This window comes from Ruditapes philippinarum, unplaced genomic scaffold (assembly GCF_026571515.1).
Source record: "Ruditapes philippinarum isolate M1 unplaced genomic scaffold, ASM2657151v2 ctg3748_1_1_1_1, whole genome shotgun sequence".
NCBI lineage: Eukaryota > Metazoa > Mollusca > Bivalvia > Venerida > Veneridae > Ruditapes > Ruditapes philippinarum.
In genome coordinates this window covers 92013-112579 of record NW_026860778.1, presented here as the reverse complement: position 1 = coordinate 112579, position 20567 = coordinate 92013, and the positions used below count along the sequence as shown (strand labels likewise).

Here is a 20567-nt window from a genome sequence, read left to right as displayed (position 1 = left end):
ATACTGTACTTCAAGGGAAGTAACTCTAAAGTGAATCCGGAAAAGTACACGTAAGTTGTAATCAGAACAATATAAATATTTGTAAATGACGGAATAACAACTAGACAATATGGATGCTCAAACACAAGATGAGACGGGGGAAAGTAATGTTCATCCTGATAGATTAGTGAATGAAAACCCTCTATCTGGACCTTTTTACACAGGTAAATATAATATTGAAGCGACACTGTTTTGTCAATTTTGACAAGTCATCTTTCATTTGGGTTTTTCCAGTTTTTTCTATCTCAACATACACAAGTATTATCTCTCTATCTTCTACTAATTTCAAACCCCTTGCAGAACAAATTCAATAGACATTTGGGTAAACAGCTCAGTTATCTGGTTATTTCTGCAACCTTCAACAATTTTTTTATTTAATCAAGTCCCCAGCCAATATAAATAATTAATAATTCCATAGTCAAATAGTAATTTAGATATTATACCAAGTGAAGTCAACATCCAGAGGTCAACTTGCAAACCTTTCCGGACAGCTTGTCCTGTGGCAAGGATTTTTTTTGGCTTATTTTATAGCCGATATTTGGTCATATTCCCAATTGAAAATAATATATTATTTTCCCAATCCAGAGGAAAAAATTCCCAATTGAAAGTTAGAAAATAAAAATATCGAATAACAAATTCTAAAATCTTTGAAAATAAGGGCCTCTTCACTGTTATTTTGCTTAAATGTTTAAAGATGCCATCCTAGACATGATTCATTGCATTTAATTCATGTATTTTTTTCTCCCAATTTTTAACCAAACATCGCTGAACATGCTGTCGGACAAGTTCCCAATTCCATGGTTATGGGTCATGTTCCCAAAATCCTGGAATAAAACCCTCCAAGGTCACCTCATCCCTAAGTCAACCTGTCCCTTAACTTGTTGTCATCTACCCGGTAATAGGCCCCTATCTTTTTATTTTTTTCAAATTAAGAAATTATAGTTGACATGTATGTGTTATCAGAAAATTCTATCTTAATATCTGTAAAGACATGTACATATTACTTGGGTTATTAGAAAATTCCTAAATTTGTCACCAGTCAGATATACAAAGACCTTATGGCTTTATATATCTTGATGACAGTAAAATAATTTAGTTTCTTAATAGTCTCTTATAATCTTATTCATGCAAGATAAATATATCAATATTAAAACCTGCAAAAAGAGATAATTTCTAAAAAAATAACATATGGGTCTGTTTTTGTGTCCAGCCTTGATTAATCATAATTGGATTATCACCTGTTATGGTTATCCATTAAACCATTTTGTCGATTCAATTATCACTGAGATTCACATCTTTTATGCAACAATATTTTATGTGCAAAGAAGCAGTATACAATATTCATGATTATATAAATTAAATAAGCCTTTAAACCAGGAAAAAGGGGAAAAACAGAATACTGATTTCTATTAAAATGAATTTGTCAAAAAATATTTTGTATATAATCTTACTGAACAAAATGGTTAAAGCAACCTTTATGGTAAATCTTCCGTTATTATTGTTGAGAGAAAAGTAAATTTGTACTTAGTTGGATGTTAGTAAACTAACTAAACATATTCAAGATTTATTACCAATTTTTAATGCAGGACAGATAGATGTTGAAAAAATAAACAGGCAAAACAAAAACAACAACAAAAAACAGATTGCTGTTAAGTTTTGTATAACATTAGTGTACAATTATGATTTTATTTGAATAAACATAAGATATATAAACTTTAACAATTTAATAATTATTCACACTGAAAACTGTGTGTAAGTGATGAATTTTAATACATTTGTATTAGAAATAAATAGTTTTGATTCAGTTACTTGAACTATTTAATTTATAGTGTATTAAGCTTTATATTAAAATTTTGCTGCTGTGGATTGTAGAATTATTGTCTATTTTGTGATTAATTAGAGGATATTTGTTTAGTTCAGTGTAAGATCGGAATATATTTCACCAAGTGAGCACCAAAAGGTATATTTCATGAGTGGCCCAGCCATGAGTGAAATATGAACTTTTGGTGTTCACAATGTGAAATATATTTCAATCTTACTCTGAACTAAACAAATTTTTTTTTTTATTATATGCAAAGAAACGTTTAAAAAGACATTTTAACCTAATATTTAATGAAAAGCGCGCCAAACGATAATATAACTTGACGTCATTTATGACGTCACGTCATTAAGTTGGTTTCCAATACTGTGAACGCTTATATTTCACTGAACCAACATAAGGGGCTTAAATTCAAAACAGTGAAATTATCAAATTGATAATTTCACTGTTTAAAACTGTGAAATTACCAGTTTTTAACTCACTGATATATTTCTATAAACCACCGAAAAGCATGTAATAAAATGATTACTGGTACCTTGAATAAAAGAAATTGATCAGCATATTTTATTTAAATTGAGTCAGGGAGCCATCAGTGAAATTATTGCCAAACCTATTCAGCGGAAAATTTTGTTCTGGAACATTTTATTCTGATTACGTACAATATTCATAGTAAATAACACAGACATTCTATGTTATAACAAGAAACGGCCATTTGAGCATGAAAAACAATATTATTTTACAGTCTGCTTTTAATTTTAATAAAATATTTAATTTACTGCTTTTAAAATTTGATAAAATATTTCATTAGATATGATATACACTTTACACATTAAAATACAAGTACTTCATTTATTTCAGTTATAGAGTTTATTCAGAGTTATGGCTGGATCATATTGTTTGGTCTGGTTGTTTGCCTGTACATCAAGAGTAAACTGTCACCTACTGTCAGAAAATACAAACAAAAAATCGAAGACACTATAGAAAGTAAAAAATTTGGTAAGTATAACAAAAGTCTATATGTAATAGTTATAGTACATGAAACGAGTTAGTTACGAGGATATAACACTGGCTGGGGCGACATCAAGTGATGTTTCTGCTAAGAAAAATGTCGAGGCCTTGAGGCCGAGACAATTTTTTTTTGGCATAAACATCCCGAGATGTCGCCCCAGTCAGTGTTATATCCCCGTAACTAACGAGTTTCATATACTATAACTGTTTATCGCAATGGCATAATGTTTTCTTTTTTGTAATAGAAATAAATAAATAAATAAATAAATAAAAATAAATAAATCGTTAGCTACATTATAGTTATTCATGATAAGGCAGTTTTTTCAAGTTGTTTTCGCTGCCGCAAAAAAAAGATATACAAGAGACATCCAATGTTAGAGGCGAATTGTAAACTGTTAAGATTAATTAAAGGGCTTTTTTCAGTGACAATAATTCATTCAGCGGATGTACCTTTTTTATTAAATGAGAGTAAATTTCATTTCATTAATTATCTTTGTTTATATTTTTCATTGTAACCTTTAACCCCATGAGCATATTGCAAAAATGGTCGTTTTCATTGAAAAACCTCCTGTAACAAGTTCAAACTGCAATGAAACTATGAAAAATTCTTCAATACTGATGAAACTTGGCACAAATGTTGACTGGACCATAGCCTCTGTAACAGCATGCTCAATCGTAAATTTCCTGTTACCATGGAAATGGGGGGACGTCTCAAAATTGCCAAAAATCACTAGTTTGCATTGTTTTTTCCCATCAAAACTGATTTCAAAGTGCTGCAACTTCTCAATGAATTGAGATAGAGTAAAAGGCTTTTCAACGTCGGTTACTAGTTACCCTAAGATCGACCTGAGGCCATTTTTAGCCTGTCACATGTCCAAAATTTTCTTGGCATTTGGATGGGGGGCGGCGCCAAAAAAGTTGTCACTTTTTTTAACAACATTTCTCAAACGAAAAACAGTGTTTGGGACCTAAATAGGGCATTTCTTCACTGTTTGAGACCTCAAAAAGGGGGGGGGGGGACAAAAAGCCATCGAAACACGTCTATATAAGGGAAAAGGTTAAGACCATTTTGCTGGCCAGTTTTATGATAATGCTAAATGTTGAAACCAATGATAACACGATGCAAACATGTCAAAACCTTACTTAGAATTGAAAACAGAAACTGCAATGATTCTCATATGTACAAAATCTTTTGACATAACATAATGAACAATATATAACATAATTATATTTGGTGACATGATATCACCATTTAAATGAATTTTAACAATGTTTGCTTGAGAAATATGTATAGCTGCCCATTAGCATATAACTGAAATACTGTTTCAAGCTGGCTGTAATTAAGAGAATAACAAACACCAGATTTGAACACAATGCTAAATGTATTTTAAACTCTTAGCCCACTGGTGGTGACTGTATTCTACACATGAAACCAGTGGAGACCCAAGATCAGCCCTTACATCCATGCTGTCTGATTATGGTCTGTACTGTTTGCTGAATTATTCAGCCAGTTCCTATTGTGAAATTCTCTCCAAAATGGATGAATAGTTATAGTGTAGTATCAAAGGGTTAAGAAATGAAAAACTGTAATATTCTTGGATATTTCAGATTCATCAAAGGCTCAGTCACGTTTGGAGGCAATGGACGCAGCACGTCAGAGGATGCAAGCACAGCTAGATGCTCAGGCAGCGAGGCATGCTGAACAAATGAAACAGGTTTAAATTCATATATATCACATCTAATATAGTGTACAAAGTGCTTAAGGTTACAAACTTTTTGGTCATTTACTGTCCATTTTCAGTCAATCTGACTTGTCTTTTTTACAGATTAACTTTTATCATTGAATTTCTCTAAGAAATTACCATTCTCTGATTTAGAAATAGCCACTAACATTTGTGTTTTCTTCCTGTTTTTTAGAGTTATCATGAGCTTGTTATAGTATTTCGTTAGATGGATCTTCAAATGACCATTCACAAAAATTGATAACTTGTAATTTTTATTTTCTGTATGTTAGTTATTGTTTTTTTACATTCTAAAATTATAAATATATACTTTTAAAGAAAGCTGAAAAAATCACTTGATTTTGTGATAATTTTTAATCGACCAACTTGATAACTGCACTTCCAAGATTTAATTTTTCATTCAGAAATAATCATGAATGTAATGATAATATGAATCATACTCATAAGTAAATAACTCAGCTGTTTATTTAAGTTTTTTCTGAGTACATGTATTTGATAATAAAAATAATGAGAGCTCATTGTTACATTGTATTAGAATATTTTTGTAGCAAACAAGGCCATATTGTTGTATAAAAATTATTGACCTTTGACAACAATTTAAAAATGGCCTCCAAAATGTCTGCCAAAATAACAAAGCTATTCAAGAAACTATATTTTTTTCTGCTTTTAAATGCGTTTTCTTAACTGACTGATATTTGACTCAGAAGCGATGAAATTATTTTTTTTCATCAAAATTCATAATCAATGCAATTCCTGATTTGTTTTGGCCTTTAATGCCAGGCTAATCAATTCAAGGTCATTTAATATGCCAACATTTTGTGGGGCTAATATTATTAATTTTATTGTTTTTATATTTTCAGAAGGAAGAGGAGAAAAGAAAACAAAAAATAGAAGATTGGGAAGGTCATACTCAAGGAAAAGGTTACAGATCAAAATATAAACCGGTAAACATTTTGTTAATAAAATTTAATATGGAAAACTCTCTCTTGTGTTTATGCAAAATAAGCTGTAAATACATGCATGGGTTCAAGTTTTCAGATATTTGCCTAATGTATTTTTACAACTCTTGAAAGCTCCCTTTTTGTGTCGCCTTGAAAAGGTGTATAGGGATTACTTTTGTCGGCGGTGTCGGCGGCGTCTGTGTCGGCGGCGTCGTTGTCGGCGTCCCCTAAAACTTGTCCGGAGCATAACTCAGTCACTATAAGTCCGATTGACTTCAAACTCGGTATGCATGCTTCTTTCAATAACCCGAAGTGCAGTGCACAAGGACCGGTACTCTGCAGTTCTTATTTTTTGAGTTATTGCCCTTTGTTAATTTTCATACTTTAATTTTGTCCGGGCCATTTCTCTTCAACTAAAAAAGCTATGGACTTGAAACTTCATAGGATGATAGATCTTATTAAGAAGAAGTGCAGTGCACAAGAACCGGTACTCTGCACTTCTTATTTTTTGAGTTATTGCCCTTTGTTAATTTTCATACTTCATTTTTGTCCGAGCCATTTCTCCTAATGTATAAAAGCCATGGACTTGAAACTTCATAGGATGATAGGTCTCATTAAGAAGAAGTGCAGTGCACAAGAACAGGTACTATGCATTTCTTATTTTTTGAGTTATTGCCCTTTGTTTATTTTCATACTTTAATTTTGTCCGGGCCATTTCTCCTTAAGTATAAAAGCTATGGACTTGAAACTTCATAGGATGATAGATCTCATTAAGAAGAAGTGCAGTGCACAAGAATCAGTACTCTGCATTTCTTAATTTTTGAGTTATGGCCCTTTGTTAATTTTCATACTTAATTTTTGTCCAAGCCATTTCTCCGAAAGTATAAAAGTTATGGACTTGAAACTTCATAGGATGATAGATCTCATTAAGAAAAAGTGCAGTGCATAAGAACTGATACTCTGAATTTCTTATTTTTTGAGTTATTGCCCTTTGTTGATTTTCTCACTTTATTTTTGTCCAGGTCATTTCTCCTCAAGTATGAAAGCTATGGACTTCATAGGATGATAGATCTCATTAAGAAAAAGTGCAGTGCATAAGAACTGATACTCTGCATTTCTTATTTTTTGAGTTATTGCTTTTTGTTGATTTTCTTACTTTATTTTTGTCCTGGTCATTTCTCCTCAAGTATGAAAGCTGTGGACTTTGAACATCATACAATGATAGATCTTATTGTTAATAAGTGCAATGCACAGAAACTGCTGCTCTGCACTTATTATTTTTTTAGTTATTGCCCTTTGTTATTTTTCATATTTCATTTTTGTCCTGGCCATTTCTCCTAAACTACATTGTTCACAAGGCGACACATCCGACTCGCGGAGTTCTAGTTCTATATAAAACCAATTGTAATAATACTTATTTCAGGGTTTTCAGGTTTTGTGATGTTTTTACCTTACACCCATGTATATGCAATGTTACATCAATGGTTTATTTCACTTTTAGGGGAATGGCAGCAGGGCCCATGGAATGGGGGGGAATTGTGTTGTGATGGGTAAAATAAGGAAAATTCAGACACAGATAAAACAGCCAATTTCATGTTAAATTAGTGAAACAATACCAATTATCTTTTTAAACTTTAATGATCCTGTCCTCAAATTGAGTGGCAAGTTCAAGGCTCACTCTGCCATAAGCCATTTGACACAATTTTATAGATTTAGCTACAGGATTTCTTGTCCGTGTTATGCTATATTTTGATAATATTCCTTATTAATCAGAAAATCACAACCAGGATAAACTCTGCAAGCTCTTATGATGCAAACAGAAAATTAAAACTTAAAATCTGGATTGGTTTTTTAGCATGACTATTCCAAGAACAGGGAGAGCTATTGTTACCATTCTGGCTTCAGTGTCACACTTTGGTTAAGTTTTTGCATGGTAGTTGGTATCTCTATAACTACTGAAGGGAATTGCTTGACAGTGCACACACTTATTTGAGATCATAATAGGTGGTCACTCTCCAAGGCCCATAACACAAACTTGAAAAATTCTATATTATCAGACTTTTGTTTTACTATAGAGCAATATGTCCTTTTGACAGCTCTTGTTTATAGAATGGTTGTATTTAAAAAAAAACTTTGCTTAAAAAGAACATCAACAATTTTTAACAAACGGCCTTATTGTTAAAGAACACTGAAAAATCTGTGATGTTGACATGTGTGTTCTATTTTGGGAACATTCTGGTCATGATTTTATAAAGTCATATGATGAAGTTTTTGTTTGTAATGTAATTTCTTGACAAAAAAATATGAAATTTCTGGCATGACAGTTTTTATTTTGTCCCAACGGGAATGTGTTTTAAATCTTGCTACTCAATTAGAGTACATGTAATATATTAATTCAAATCCCTTGAGTGATTTCTCTCAGCTTTAGATTTGATCAAGAAATTTTATGGATTTTTTTTTTTTGGTTTTTTGATTAAAATGTATTCCTAGAAACAAAATTAGATTGAAGTGTTTTGCCATTTAATCAATTTTTAAATCAATTTATTATAATCATGGGTATGTATGAAATATACGGAAGAATTTAGCAGATTAGGAATTCTTAGATCTAATTTAACTGTATTAAAAGCTAGAATTTCATTTCCATACCTTATATTCGTATTTATTTTTTACCTTATTTCATAGGCTCGAGAAAATGCATTTCTGTAACTTTATATGTTTTAAACAACAGAAAGTTAACTCTATATGATTAAATTGCTATTAAATATTCATGCAGCTATATCCATAGCATACTGATTAATTTCTTTCATTAACTTTTGATATTATTGGAGATAGACAAATATTACGTTCAAATTACAACAAGACACATAGATTGAAATAAATGACTTGTGTATTATATTTCATCTCAATTTAAGCTGTTAAAATTACATTTATTTAAGATCAGAACAAAACCAATCTTCAGATTTTTCACTGTAACTGCATCATCACATATACTATTACTTAAACATTTAAACATCATCTCATATAAAAGTGGCTGTAAATTTTTCAATATTTCTTATAAATGTATGTTGTATATTTATTATACAACAATTGTTTACCATTCCCCCCCCCCCCCCCTCAGTATGCCTCTATCCAGGAGGAGTGTGGGGATAGCTGGGGAATTGAATTTTGCTTTACCAACCACGTCTCACTGCTTTGTGGAGTGAATACAGTTGGTTTTTTCCCTCAAATGTTTTTTGGATGTAGATTAAACTGCAATATTGGGGCATTTTGCCATTTATTTAACTATCTTATCTTATCAGGGATTTGCTGGTTTATATTGTACATTTCACAAAATTAAACAATAAAATGTTTCCCACCTATATACACACTACATTGGAAAGGGTTCTAGGTTTGCCCTTGTCAGTTTATTCCGCTATCACACTGTTCTTCTGTGGACTGACAAAACAGGGATTAGGGGGCATCTGTGTCCTATGGACTCATTTCTAGTTTGTTTGGGAAATAGATATCAATTTTGAGTGCATTGTTGTAGAATAATACACAGTTGGAGTTCAAACGCGTGGGAATATAATCACGAAGGCATATGTCTTCTATATCGAAACAGGCTAATGAAAAAGAGAATGATAAAAATATGTTGAACTACATAAGTGGACTTCAAACCACTTGCCCCTCACCGCTGTGGGTTCGAATCCCTACAGGGTCTTTGGATTCTTTCATGTGAGGAAGCTATCCAGCTAGCTTATGGAATGTCGATGGTTCTACTCAGTTGCCCTTTCGTGCCTGAAATAATACAAGGAAGGGCACCTGAGGTCTTCCACCACCAGTAAAGCTGGAACGTCACCATGACCTATACTGTGACGGTGTGACATAAAACTCAATCAAAACAAACATGAGTGGACACATATTAAAAGTTTTATTTTTTTATATTTTTCAGAAAGAGGAACAGTCAACTAGTGCCAGTTCTTTAAAAACAGATAAGAAGAAACCATTAAGATCCTCAGGTATTGTTGACTAATTATAACACTTGAAGAGATCAAAATGTTTCTAGCTTTATACAAAATTTTAGTGTTATTCTTGGAAGAATAGTGAGACTGTCTTACTCAGCCTTGCATCAACGTCGGTTATGTTAAAAAACTTTATATTTCAATCATGCAACTGTGAAGTTATTCACTTGAGGTCTTCCCCCACCAGGTAAGCTGGAAAGCAGCCATATGACCTCTGCTGTGTTGATGAGATGTAAAACACTACAAAAGAAAAAAAAGTGTAAAAAAAATTAATTTTGACTTCTGGAACCAGGGAAGTTTATTAATTAATATTTCTTTCCCATTTATATAATATAAAAGTCGATAAAATTATTTATTATTTTCTTGATTTCAGATTACAATCCTTTGACTGGGGGTGATGGAGGGTCGTGTGCCTGGAGACCGGGTCAGAGACGAGGGGGTGCCGGAGGAGGATGAGGTTAATTTCCTGTGTGTTCTACAGGTCACATGACTAATGACATCATATGTCATGTGACCTACCAGTGATATATTCAATTCTAGATTTGGAATCAAGGCTTTGTGTTAAAATATGTTTTTCTTTATTTATGTATATGTGTGTTATACTGTTTTTAAAAGAAGAAAGTGAATCGGTCATGGGGAAATAATAAATAGAATGTATGAAAAGATTATTGAAAGTATATGTGAAATATAAAGATTTAGATAAGTATTAAGCCTATGAACTTACAATATATTATGGCATGATACATGTTTATGGTTATAGACATTCTTGTGTTGAATTTAATTATAGAAGTTCTGAGTTATCAAAAAATATGTTGTACACCTTTTTGAACTCCAGGATGCATGTATTGTGTCATTGAATTATCGTATATTGATCTGAATTTTGACTGTTGATTCAGATTTATAGTAAAATTCCTTGTAAATGCCCCAACTTAACAAAATTGAAATTTGAAAAAGAAAAAAAAAAGGTAGACTTACAAATTAGGTCATTCAGTTATATTCTATAGTCCTAAGTTTTTATTATCAAATATATGCATCCAAACACTGGAACATTTGTTCTTTTATTGCCACTTTTAATTATGCATAATAAACACCCCCTAATTGTAACAAGTTAGATCTCAGGGGAGCATTTATTAGGAATTTTACAGTATTGGAAGGAAGATGATGTATGATTTAATTGTGGGCAGCTGTGATATTGTAATTTGTTATTTAACATTTGATTTTGAAGCTAGAATTGAGTATATTTTGAACACACAGTTTTATAAAGCCTAGGGTCTGATATTGCTAGATATTTTTTTGCATGTTGTAATTTCTGGAAATACTGTCAAAATCCATTTGTATTTTGGTTCACAATAACTCATTACTTTTTCTTTAATAATTTCACCATCTCTTTAAAGGAAAAAAAATCTTATACAAGTCTGTAGATGACAGCAAAAGTTCAAGTTAATACAGTAAATTGTAGTTCAAGTTAAAAGTTCAAAGGAATTATAAAGTTATAAAATATCAACAACATGGAGATGGGAGAAAAATACTTGTTTCTTTTGTAATGATATAATTTTTTGTTCACTCATATAGAAGCTTGATTTGTTCTTTAAACAATAAGCGTCTTTATGACTGATATTTTGATGGAATTTGTAGATTATTTTGGTTTACAATTGCTTCGGTATTAATTTGTTAACTTTAATAGAAATATTGTTCTGATTTGATGATCTATTTAACAACCAATCTTCCTTAATCTAATATCTACAAAAATTGATATAGAAAATCATACATTATGGATTTTTGCAGTATCTCCTTTCAGTTATTTTGAACAGTTGTATTTTTGTAACTAAATATTTCATTAATATTATGCAATATTTAGAGATACTGTTTAGATAACTGATATTACATGTACATGTATTAATATCGTAATGAAGTTAAGTCTGTAAAGAGTCGGTAGATTCTTGGACTTAACTGATGAAGCATTGTTACCCCTGGCAAAATATATACATGTACCTACCTGTATAACATGTATATTTTGGAATTTGAGAATTCACGGTTGCACATCCAGTCATATGTTTATGATATAGATAGTTGAGAAATTAATAAGGCAGCACATCCATATTTGACACACTAATATCATAGTGAAATTCTATGTTTAGTTATATTACTTAGTGATTTTTTTTAACTATATGGATCATTTTAAAGATGCTATTTCAAAAAAGTTAAAAATATTTAAAGAATTAAGGGTATTTACATAAAAATGATAAATTGACTGTTCTGGCTTTAAACTTGTGGACTTGTTGGAACAATTAAAAAGCACTACTATGGTGCTTATGGTAAAATTTGGTTATATCAAAGATAATGAAAATGCCCTGAAGCAAGTGAAGATTCACTTTCATTGGCAGATAACTAAAAAAGTAGGATCTTGAATCCGATTTCTTTTTCTTCAAAAATTATGATTCTTTTTAATCATACAAAATTTAAGAAAAATTTGTTCACTTCTTTTTCTATGTAAAAGTGAAGTAACTAAAATTTTTGCTTCTTTTCCTATGTAAAAGTAAAGAAACTAAAAAATTTGCTTCTTTTCCTATGTAAAAGTGAAGAAACTAAATTTTGCTTCTTTTCCTATGTAAAAGTGAAGAAACTAAAAATATTGCTTCTTTTCCTATGTAAAAGTGAAGAAACTAAATTTTGCTTCTTTTCCTATGTAAAAGTGAAGAAACTTAAAAATTTGCTTCTTTTCCTATGTAAAAGTGAAGAAACTAAAAAATTTGCTTCTTTTCCTATGTAAAAGTAAAGAAACTAAAAAATTTGCTTCTTTTCCTATGTAAAAGTGAAGAAACTAAATTTTGCTTCTTTTCCTATGTAAAAGTGAAGAAACTAAAAAATATTGCTTCTTTTCCTATGTAAAAGTGAAGAAACTAAAAATTTTGCTTCTTTTCCTATGTATAAATTGAAGAAACTAAATTTTGCTTCTTTTCCTATGTAAAGTGAAGAAACTAAAAAATTTTCTTTTCCTATGTAAAAGTGAAGAAACTTAATTTGCTTCTTTTCCTATGTAAAAGTGAAGAAACTAAAAATTTTGCTTCTTTTCCTATGTATAAATTGAAGAAACTAAATTTTGCTTCTTTTCCTATGTATAAATTGAAGAAACTAAATTTTGCTTCTTTTCCTATGTATAAACCTATGTATAAATTGAAGAAACTAAATTTTGCTTCTTTTCCTATGTATAAATTGAAGAAACTAAATTTTGCTTCTTTTCCTATGTAAAAAGTTAAGAAACTATAGGAATCTCACATGCCAATATCTTGCTTTTTTGCTTGAATTTATTTTTGAAAAAATACTGTTCAATTGTGGAAATGGGTATGCTGCCTTTACTTTGAGTGCCTTCTTCACAAGTTATCCCCTGTTTGATAATTTGTCATCAGTCTTTGATAAAGTTTTGGCACTAAACTACTAAACTTGGAAACTTTGTTTTTATTGTATTATTGTTTAACTTTATATGATTTTATGTGTTTTTCTCAAGTCATATGTTTTAATTTTTACATTATCCAAGTTTTGTGTCATACATGTGTTTTATGTCATAATTATGTCATTAAAGCCATTATTGGGTAAACAGAATTACTTGTTGTTTTTGCTAATTATCAAGTTAAAACGACTATGTTAAAGCTGTATGCCTCCAGATTTGCCAAAATATTTTAGAAAATCAGCCTTGAGAAAAATTTACTAAAATTTCAAGAAAAGAAAAAATTAACAATTCAGGAAATAATTTACATGTAATATGCAATTTATGACTGATTGTGCAGTATTAGTTTTTATCAATTTATAACTTCTGTTGCATAACTAATGCAGTAAAGGCTATTTATGCATATTCTGACCCTATTTTTGGTAATTTTAATATCTTGCGTACTGTTTTCAATCTGTAACTTTCTGTCTTTGTTCACTTGACAATAATTTAATTTTAAATGCATTTTATAGAAAATTAGCATGACTCTTGAGGCATGCTGCTGTAATACAAATTTTTCAAGTTTGGTCAGTTTAAAATATGTAAAAATTGAAGATCTTGACCTTTCTATTACGATTCTATTTAATCTAACACACTGTTCCTATAGTTTGTATGCAAATTTTTGAAAGTTATATTTTTCAAGCTGTTTGATTTAGTCATCTATTTAAGAAATGATATATCCCAAACAGTGATTTTATCGCTCAATAACATCATTGTTTGGAGTTTGGATGCAAGGAATTATATCACGTAAGTGATATAATGATGCGCATCCGAACGACAAACAGTGATTTGATCAAGCGATAAAATCACCGATTTGGATATATTATTTCAATCTAACAGGACATCATCAAATAAATGCTGCCGTACTTGATATTAAGCTAAATTGGGCCTGATTTGTTTCCGTACTTATTTTTAGCGCGTCACATTTTTAGTGGTTACGTCACGTGTATAATGATTACGTCACATGCCTAAATATGTTCTAACGTCAAACAGTAATTTTATTGCATAATAACACACACACTTTCGGTTGTTCTATGTCATGTATGTTCAATAGGGAAAATGCGGGTCGTGTTAGAATTAAATACAAGAAACTTCAAAGGATACATTTTGATAGGCGTTACATCATTACAACGTGAACGGTCATATTGAAACAGACTAGAGAATTCTTTTGGATAGATGTACACCATGGTTACTGAATTTGCAATAGATGAAGAATTAATTTATGAATTTTGCCAGATCTTCTGATAATAGATATATAACCATAGTTTCAAACCAGGAAGACACAATTGCTATTTATTTTAAGCGTCTTCTGTTTCGAATTCACCAGTAGATGCGGTACACGTGTGAAAGTTAAGAAACGTCCGGTACAAAGTTAAGACTAATTTCAAAGGTTTTCATTGAAAGAGGAGAAGAAACTGACGTCAGTAGTTGCAACAAAAAAATAACACGATTTACTTCTACGTTCATTTGAGATGTAAGTATATCACGTGACCAAATGTCGTGTGCGTTCAATTATACATGTTTGCACCTACATTGTATATTATAACATTCATTCCTTAATAAAAATTTTCAATTGTTTTCGAAAAAATGAACATTCTACCCGGATAATCTTATTCATTTGGTTTTCACAGTTTTTTTCCTTTGAAGGTACCGACCGAATTATTATATCAAATATTCATGATTAGATTTGGCGTACCAACAACGTCCAATTTCGTCTGCATTGTCGTCTGCACGGTGTACGGACATAATCCCCTTCGGACAAAATCCCCTTCATGTATTTTTGTATATCTGGACATAATCCCCTCCATGGGTGGACATAATCCCCTACATGTGTGAAATTTTGAAGTGGACAAAATCCCCTTCATAAAATTACTACCTAGGACAAAATCCCCCTTGGAGAAATTTTTGGTTTATGAAGTGGGTATGAGAGCAGAAAAGCACATTCAATTAGCACATTTGAATCACATTTAAATTGCTTTTTTAAAGCATTCATAACAAACAATCAAGTAGTGCAGTGATCTTGGTTTGATTAAATTATCACTCTCTCATCAAAAGAAATTTTAACAATGGATAGTATATATCAATAAGAATTATCAACTTATACAATCAATGAAACAATTATTTGCTAATAAAAATGTTTTTCATACTAATCAATTTAAAACAATTAAAGAAATTGCCTTATCAAATATGTGTTATGCAGTTGATAATTTACAATAACTTTAATGAAAACTTCTAAACTAAATAAAGTTTTACTATTGATACATAATTATAAATAAAAAAACAAAAGTTCATTATTCATCAATTTTTAGGGAGTATAGTAATACATTAATCATCAATTTTTATGGAGCATAATAAATACATTAGAAACCTAAGAAACAAGGGGATTTTGTCCGGGTAGTGAAGGGGATTTTGTCCAGCCTTGCAAAAACATGAAGGGGATTATGTCCACCCATGAAGGGGATTTTGTCCGGGTAGGCGAAGGGGATTTTGTCCGAAGGGGATTATGTCTGACATTCCGTCTGCACAACACGTAATACGTCAATACATGTTACCGGAAGTGTTCAGATCCCCAGTGATTTTCACATGAAGACATATTAGAAAAATGCTACAGCAGTTAGACATCATATATAAAAAAATCATTTTTTTGTTAGTCTTTCGTATATACCCGTTATATAGGCCTTTATAAACTCACCAACGTTCATACTTTTTGTTTTCTCAATATGGTTCTTTCCTTTCTTACACAGTCATGAAAATATTATAATGTCTAAAATAGATTTAGATCTGATTAAGTAAAATTATGCTTTACTTTTGTATTTATGCGTGCACGTAAACTCTTAACATACCAACAAATTAATATTGTCGTTTGCAGTAAGACAAATAGGACAAACGCCACGTTTATGTTTTACGTAAACACCGTTGATAATAATGACTGTGACGTCATTATTTCCTGTTCAGACGTTGTTTCTACGCACTGGATGGTACAAACGCAACAAAAATATTGTTAGAGGATTTTCAACATAACGATACAAATCATGTCTTACTAATCGTATTTAAACATTTTTTTAAAGGTAAGAAAGTTATTTTCATACTTTTAAGTGCATGTAGATATATGTTTGTGCCATAGTGATAAATTCTAAGCATATATTGTTCTGTTTGAAAATTGTCAAATGTTATTGTCCAGAAATAGAAATATGTACATGCATTTGAAGCGGTGGATGCTGATATAAAGAAAAAAAATGGCACCGTTATCCTAAAAAGAAATGAGCCGCGTCATGACAAAACCAACGTAATGCGTTTGCGACCAGCATGGATCCAGACCAGCCTGCGCATCCGCGCAGTCTGATCAGGATCCATACTGTTCGCTTACAATACCTTTTACAAGTAGAGAAACTGATAGCGAACAGCGTGGATCCTGATCAGACTGCGCGGATGCGCAGGCTGGTCTGGATTCATGCTGGTCGCAAACGCACTATGTTGGTTTTGTCGTGACGCGGCAAATGCTGACATAAAGAGGGAAATGGCTCCATATTTTAGATGATGTTATCCTAAAGAGTGGATGTGTATTTGAGGCGTAGGGTGCTGCCAAAAAAAATGAAGAAAAAAATGGCACTGTGCAGCTGCTTGCAGTTTTTGTCCTGTAGTTGTGTATTTAAAGCAGCGGAACCATTAATTAAACCATTCATGTGCGCTTTTGTCCTGAAGTAAGAATGAGCATTTGAAACAGCAGATATTGTCATAAAGAAAAAACTGCCAAAACAGGCAGCAAATTTTGTCCTGTATCAGGAACGTGCATTTGATGCGACAGGAGCTGTCATAAAGAAAACTAATTGTCACCATACAGCACCGAATACCGTCCTGGAGAAGGAATGTGCATCTGAAGCGGTGTATCCTTTAATAAAGAATAAATTGGCACCATACATCACAGATGCTGTCATAAAGAGAAAATGACAACATATGGCAGTATATTGGACATAATTTTGAATGAGGAAGGGAGTATATTTGAAGTGGCAGATGGTGTCACAATGAAACTAAAAAATGGCAATATACAGCATCGAATTCTGCCCAGAAGGAATCTTATATGTACTTGAAGGTCAGATGTTGTCATAAAGTAGAAATTGGCAATATAATGTAGCGTTTTTTTCCTTCTATAAACCTATCGACTTGATTGTTTTTCCAATTTCCATGATAAGATTAAGTGTACCAACAATATTTAAATCTTTTCTTACACATGAATAAATGCTGTGTATGTCAACTCATCCAAAGTCATATCTGATATAATTATATAGGTTTATAGATAACTACTTTTCATTTTCTTTTTATAAGAACATTTCTATACTTTTCTTTCCTATTTTATACAATTCTAGTTATGACAAGTACATTTTATACTGTAGGAAATAAGGTTAAGTAAAATTTTAAATCTTAACACCTATTATTATCGTTTAATTGCTACAAACGTCACGTTTATGTTGTACGTGAACACCGTTGATTGTTACGTCATAACTTATTGTGTATTTTGACGTTGTTTCTCTAGATGATACAAGAAATAGCACAAAAGCTGTTAAAATATGTTTTAATGTTGTGATACAATTTTTTATATAATTTAGATAGGATTTGATTTTCTTTCAAAAGGTAAGAGTATAATTTCGATTGTTGACAATTTTTTCTTAATTAAATTCTAATTATAATTTGTAGAATATAGTTAAATGTTAAGGTAAATATTTTTTTTTTATGTAGAGATCTTAATAAAAACAGAATTCCTTTTTTCATATATAAATGTATAAAAACTGCAATAATGACAAATGCTTTGTTTAAAAAATTGTTTTGCATGATCATTTTTTTTATATTACATGTAAATTTAAGTCAGTAACTATGGAAAACGAAAGCTATATATCAAATTATAATACATAGATTTACTTTTGTATTGTTATCTATAGAACAACCATCAATGCCACGCAACAAAGACGTTAATATAATAGAGAGCAGTCAAGGCTTTGGTGATAGTAACAGGCAAAGAGCAAATAGCATACGTATTTTTTACTTTTATCTTTGAAACCCTGTATTCGACTGAGAGTGTTCGTCTGCTACGCTTTCTGTAGAAAGCCCCTTCCTCGTGGTGAATATCACCAAAGAAAGTGGAGATTTCGCTGAGAATTACGTAGATTTCTAATATAACTATATGATCCTTTATTGTTCCTGTATTGTTAAACAATCATAATATTATTATGGTAACACTGTTCTATAAGAATGACTTTTATACCAGTCAAACTGTATCTGAAGATGCCAAATCAAGATGGATAACCACTGGCTGCAAATAATTCATAACATATAAAATATCTTTCATAAATCTCTACTAACAAAATTTTGCCAATAAAATAATAAGCAAAGTCTTGAAATATATTGACTACCACTTGTGTGCACGTGAAAGAACGGATTGCATGGATATTTAATGACAGAGAACGCAAGCAAACACGACATAGCAGCAAGATTAGTCCAGTACAATTTACAAAGTTTATTTCCTGTTTCATTTGTAAGAGTTGCAATTCAAACTGGCATTTTGCAAGGAAAGAACTTTTACATATGTGAATCCCCACCCAATAAACGTTTTTAATTGGTTCTACAAATGAGGTGTCGTTTAAAGAATTTTTGACGACAAAGATGAACTTTACAGTACATAGATAATTTACTATCCAGTTTGAGCCTACTATAATTATTATCTTTTACAAAATTCAAGAAGCCAGCGATTATCCTTGCTGCAGAAAAAAATGGTGCCATAATATAAATGTTTACCAAGAGAAAAACAATAAAGGATCAGATAGATATATTTTCTTTACACAACTAACGTTACCTTCAAATATGTGGAAATTAATGTAATTTTAAGCGATATATAAAAAATCTACATCTTCTTATGTGATTTTCACTATGGTGCAGTAGCTGCAAAAATCAAAACAGCTTTATATTACTAACGTTCGCCTTAAACAATTTTAATAAAAAAAACGGGATTGAAAATGGCATAATTCGTAAAAGACAAAAGGGGAAATACTTAGGCCTTTTAACTACTTTCTTGATTTTCAGCCTGTTATTATCATCTGTGCTGGCATTATCACCAAGCTTTGATGATTTGGTTACATACAGTGAGCATGATGATATAGAGCCACCATCTATGTCACGCAACACGCGTGATAAAAGTAGTCGTCGCTGTCACGCTACAATCATAATGGTTTAGAGCTGCCTTTGCTACAATACAACAAGAATGGTAATTCGCTAGCAAGAAACACGCATAATTGACAAAGCAACAATCTCTGTCACCCAACAAGCATGGTCACGATACAACCTGATTGACGGCGACTGAACTAGCATGGTAATAAAGAGCAGCCATAAAGTCTCGCAACTAGCATAATAATATAGAGCAACCATCAGTGTCATGACACAGACATAATGATATAGAGCAACCATCACTGTCATGACACAAGCATTGTGATATATAGCAACCATCACTGTCATGACACAAGCATAGTGATATAGAGCAACCATCACTGTCATGATATAAGCATAGTGATATAGAGCAACCATCACTGTCATGACACAAGCATAGTGATATAGAGCAACCATCACTGTCATGACACAAGCATAGTGATATATAGCAACCATCACTGTCATGACACAAGCATAGTGATATAGAGCAACCATCACTGTCATGACACAAGACTAGTGATATAGAGCAACCATCACTGTCATGACACAAGCATAGTGATATAGAGCAACCATCACTGTCATGACACAAGCATAGTGATATATAGCAACCATCACTGTCATGACACAAGCATAGTGATATAGAGCAACCATCACTGTCATGACACAAGCATAGTGATATAGAGCAACCATCACTGTCATGACACAAGCATAGGGATATAGAGCAACCATCACTGTCACGACACAAGCATAGTGATATATAGCAACCATCACTGTCATGACACAAGCATGATGATATAGAGCAACCATCACTGTCATGACACAAGCATGGAGATATATAGCAACCATCACTGTCATGACACAAGCATAGTGATATATAGCAACCATCACTGTCATGACACAAGCATGATGATATAGAGCAACCATCACTGTCATGACACAAGCATGATGATATATAGCAACCATCACTGTCATGACACAAGCATAGTGATATAGAGCAACCATCACTGTCATGACACAAGCATAGTGATATAGAGCAACCATCACTGTCATGACACAAGCATAGTGATATATAGCAACCATCATTGTCATGACACAAGCATAGTGATATAGAGCAACCATCACTGTCATGACACAAGCATAGTGATATAGAGCAACCATCACTGTCATGACACAAGCATAGTGATATAGAGCAACCATCACTGTCATGACACAAGCATAGTGATATAGAGCAACCATCACTGTCACGACACAAGCATAGTGATATATAGCAACCATCACTGTCATGACACAAGCATGATGATATAGAGCAACCATCACTGTCATGACACAAGCATGGAGATA

At 31.8% G+C, this 20567-nt stretch overlaps 1 protein-coding gene across 1 annotated transcript; it reads left to right on the top strand.

Moving 5' to 3' along the window:
- Positions 1 to 18: 18 nt before the first annotated feature.
- Positions 19 to 13150, top strand: LOC132713349 (selenoprotein S-like). Its single transcript, XM_060695902.1, has 6 exons — positions 19 to 203; positions 2717 to 2854; positions 4475 to 4581; positions 5469 to 5552; positions 9481 to 9547; positions 9924 to 13150. Exons 1-6 carry the CDS (start codon positions 110 to 112, stop codon positions 10004 to 10006), a joined length of 573 nt encoding a protein of 190 aa, XP_060551885.1. The 5' UTR covers positions 19 to 109; the 3' UTR covers positions 10007 to 13150.
- The last annotated feature ends 7417 nt before the right edge of the window (positions 13151 to 20567 follow it).

What these genes read in the sequence shown, in the direction of transcription:
- LOC132713349 (XM_060695902.1), top strand. Translation starts at nt 110, where the DNA reads ATGGATGCTCAAACACAAGATGAGACGGGGGAAAGTAATGTTCATCCT. An exon ending in ATCTGGACCTTTTTACACAG is followed by an intron (nt 204 to 2,716) that starts GTAAATATAATA and finishes CATTTATTTCAG; the next exon opens with TTATAGAGTTTATTCAGAGT. An exon ending in GAAACCATTAAGATCCTCAG is followed by an intron (nt 9,548 to 9,923) that starts GTATTGTTGACT and finishes TCTTGATTTCAG; the next exon opens with ATTACAATCCTTTGACTGGG.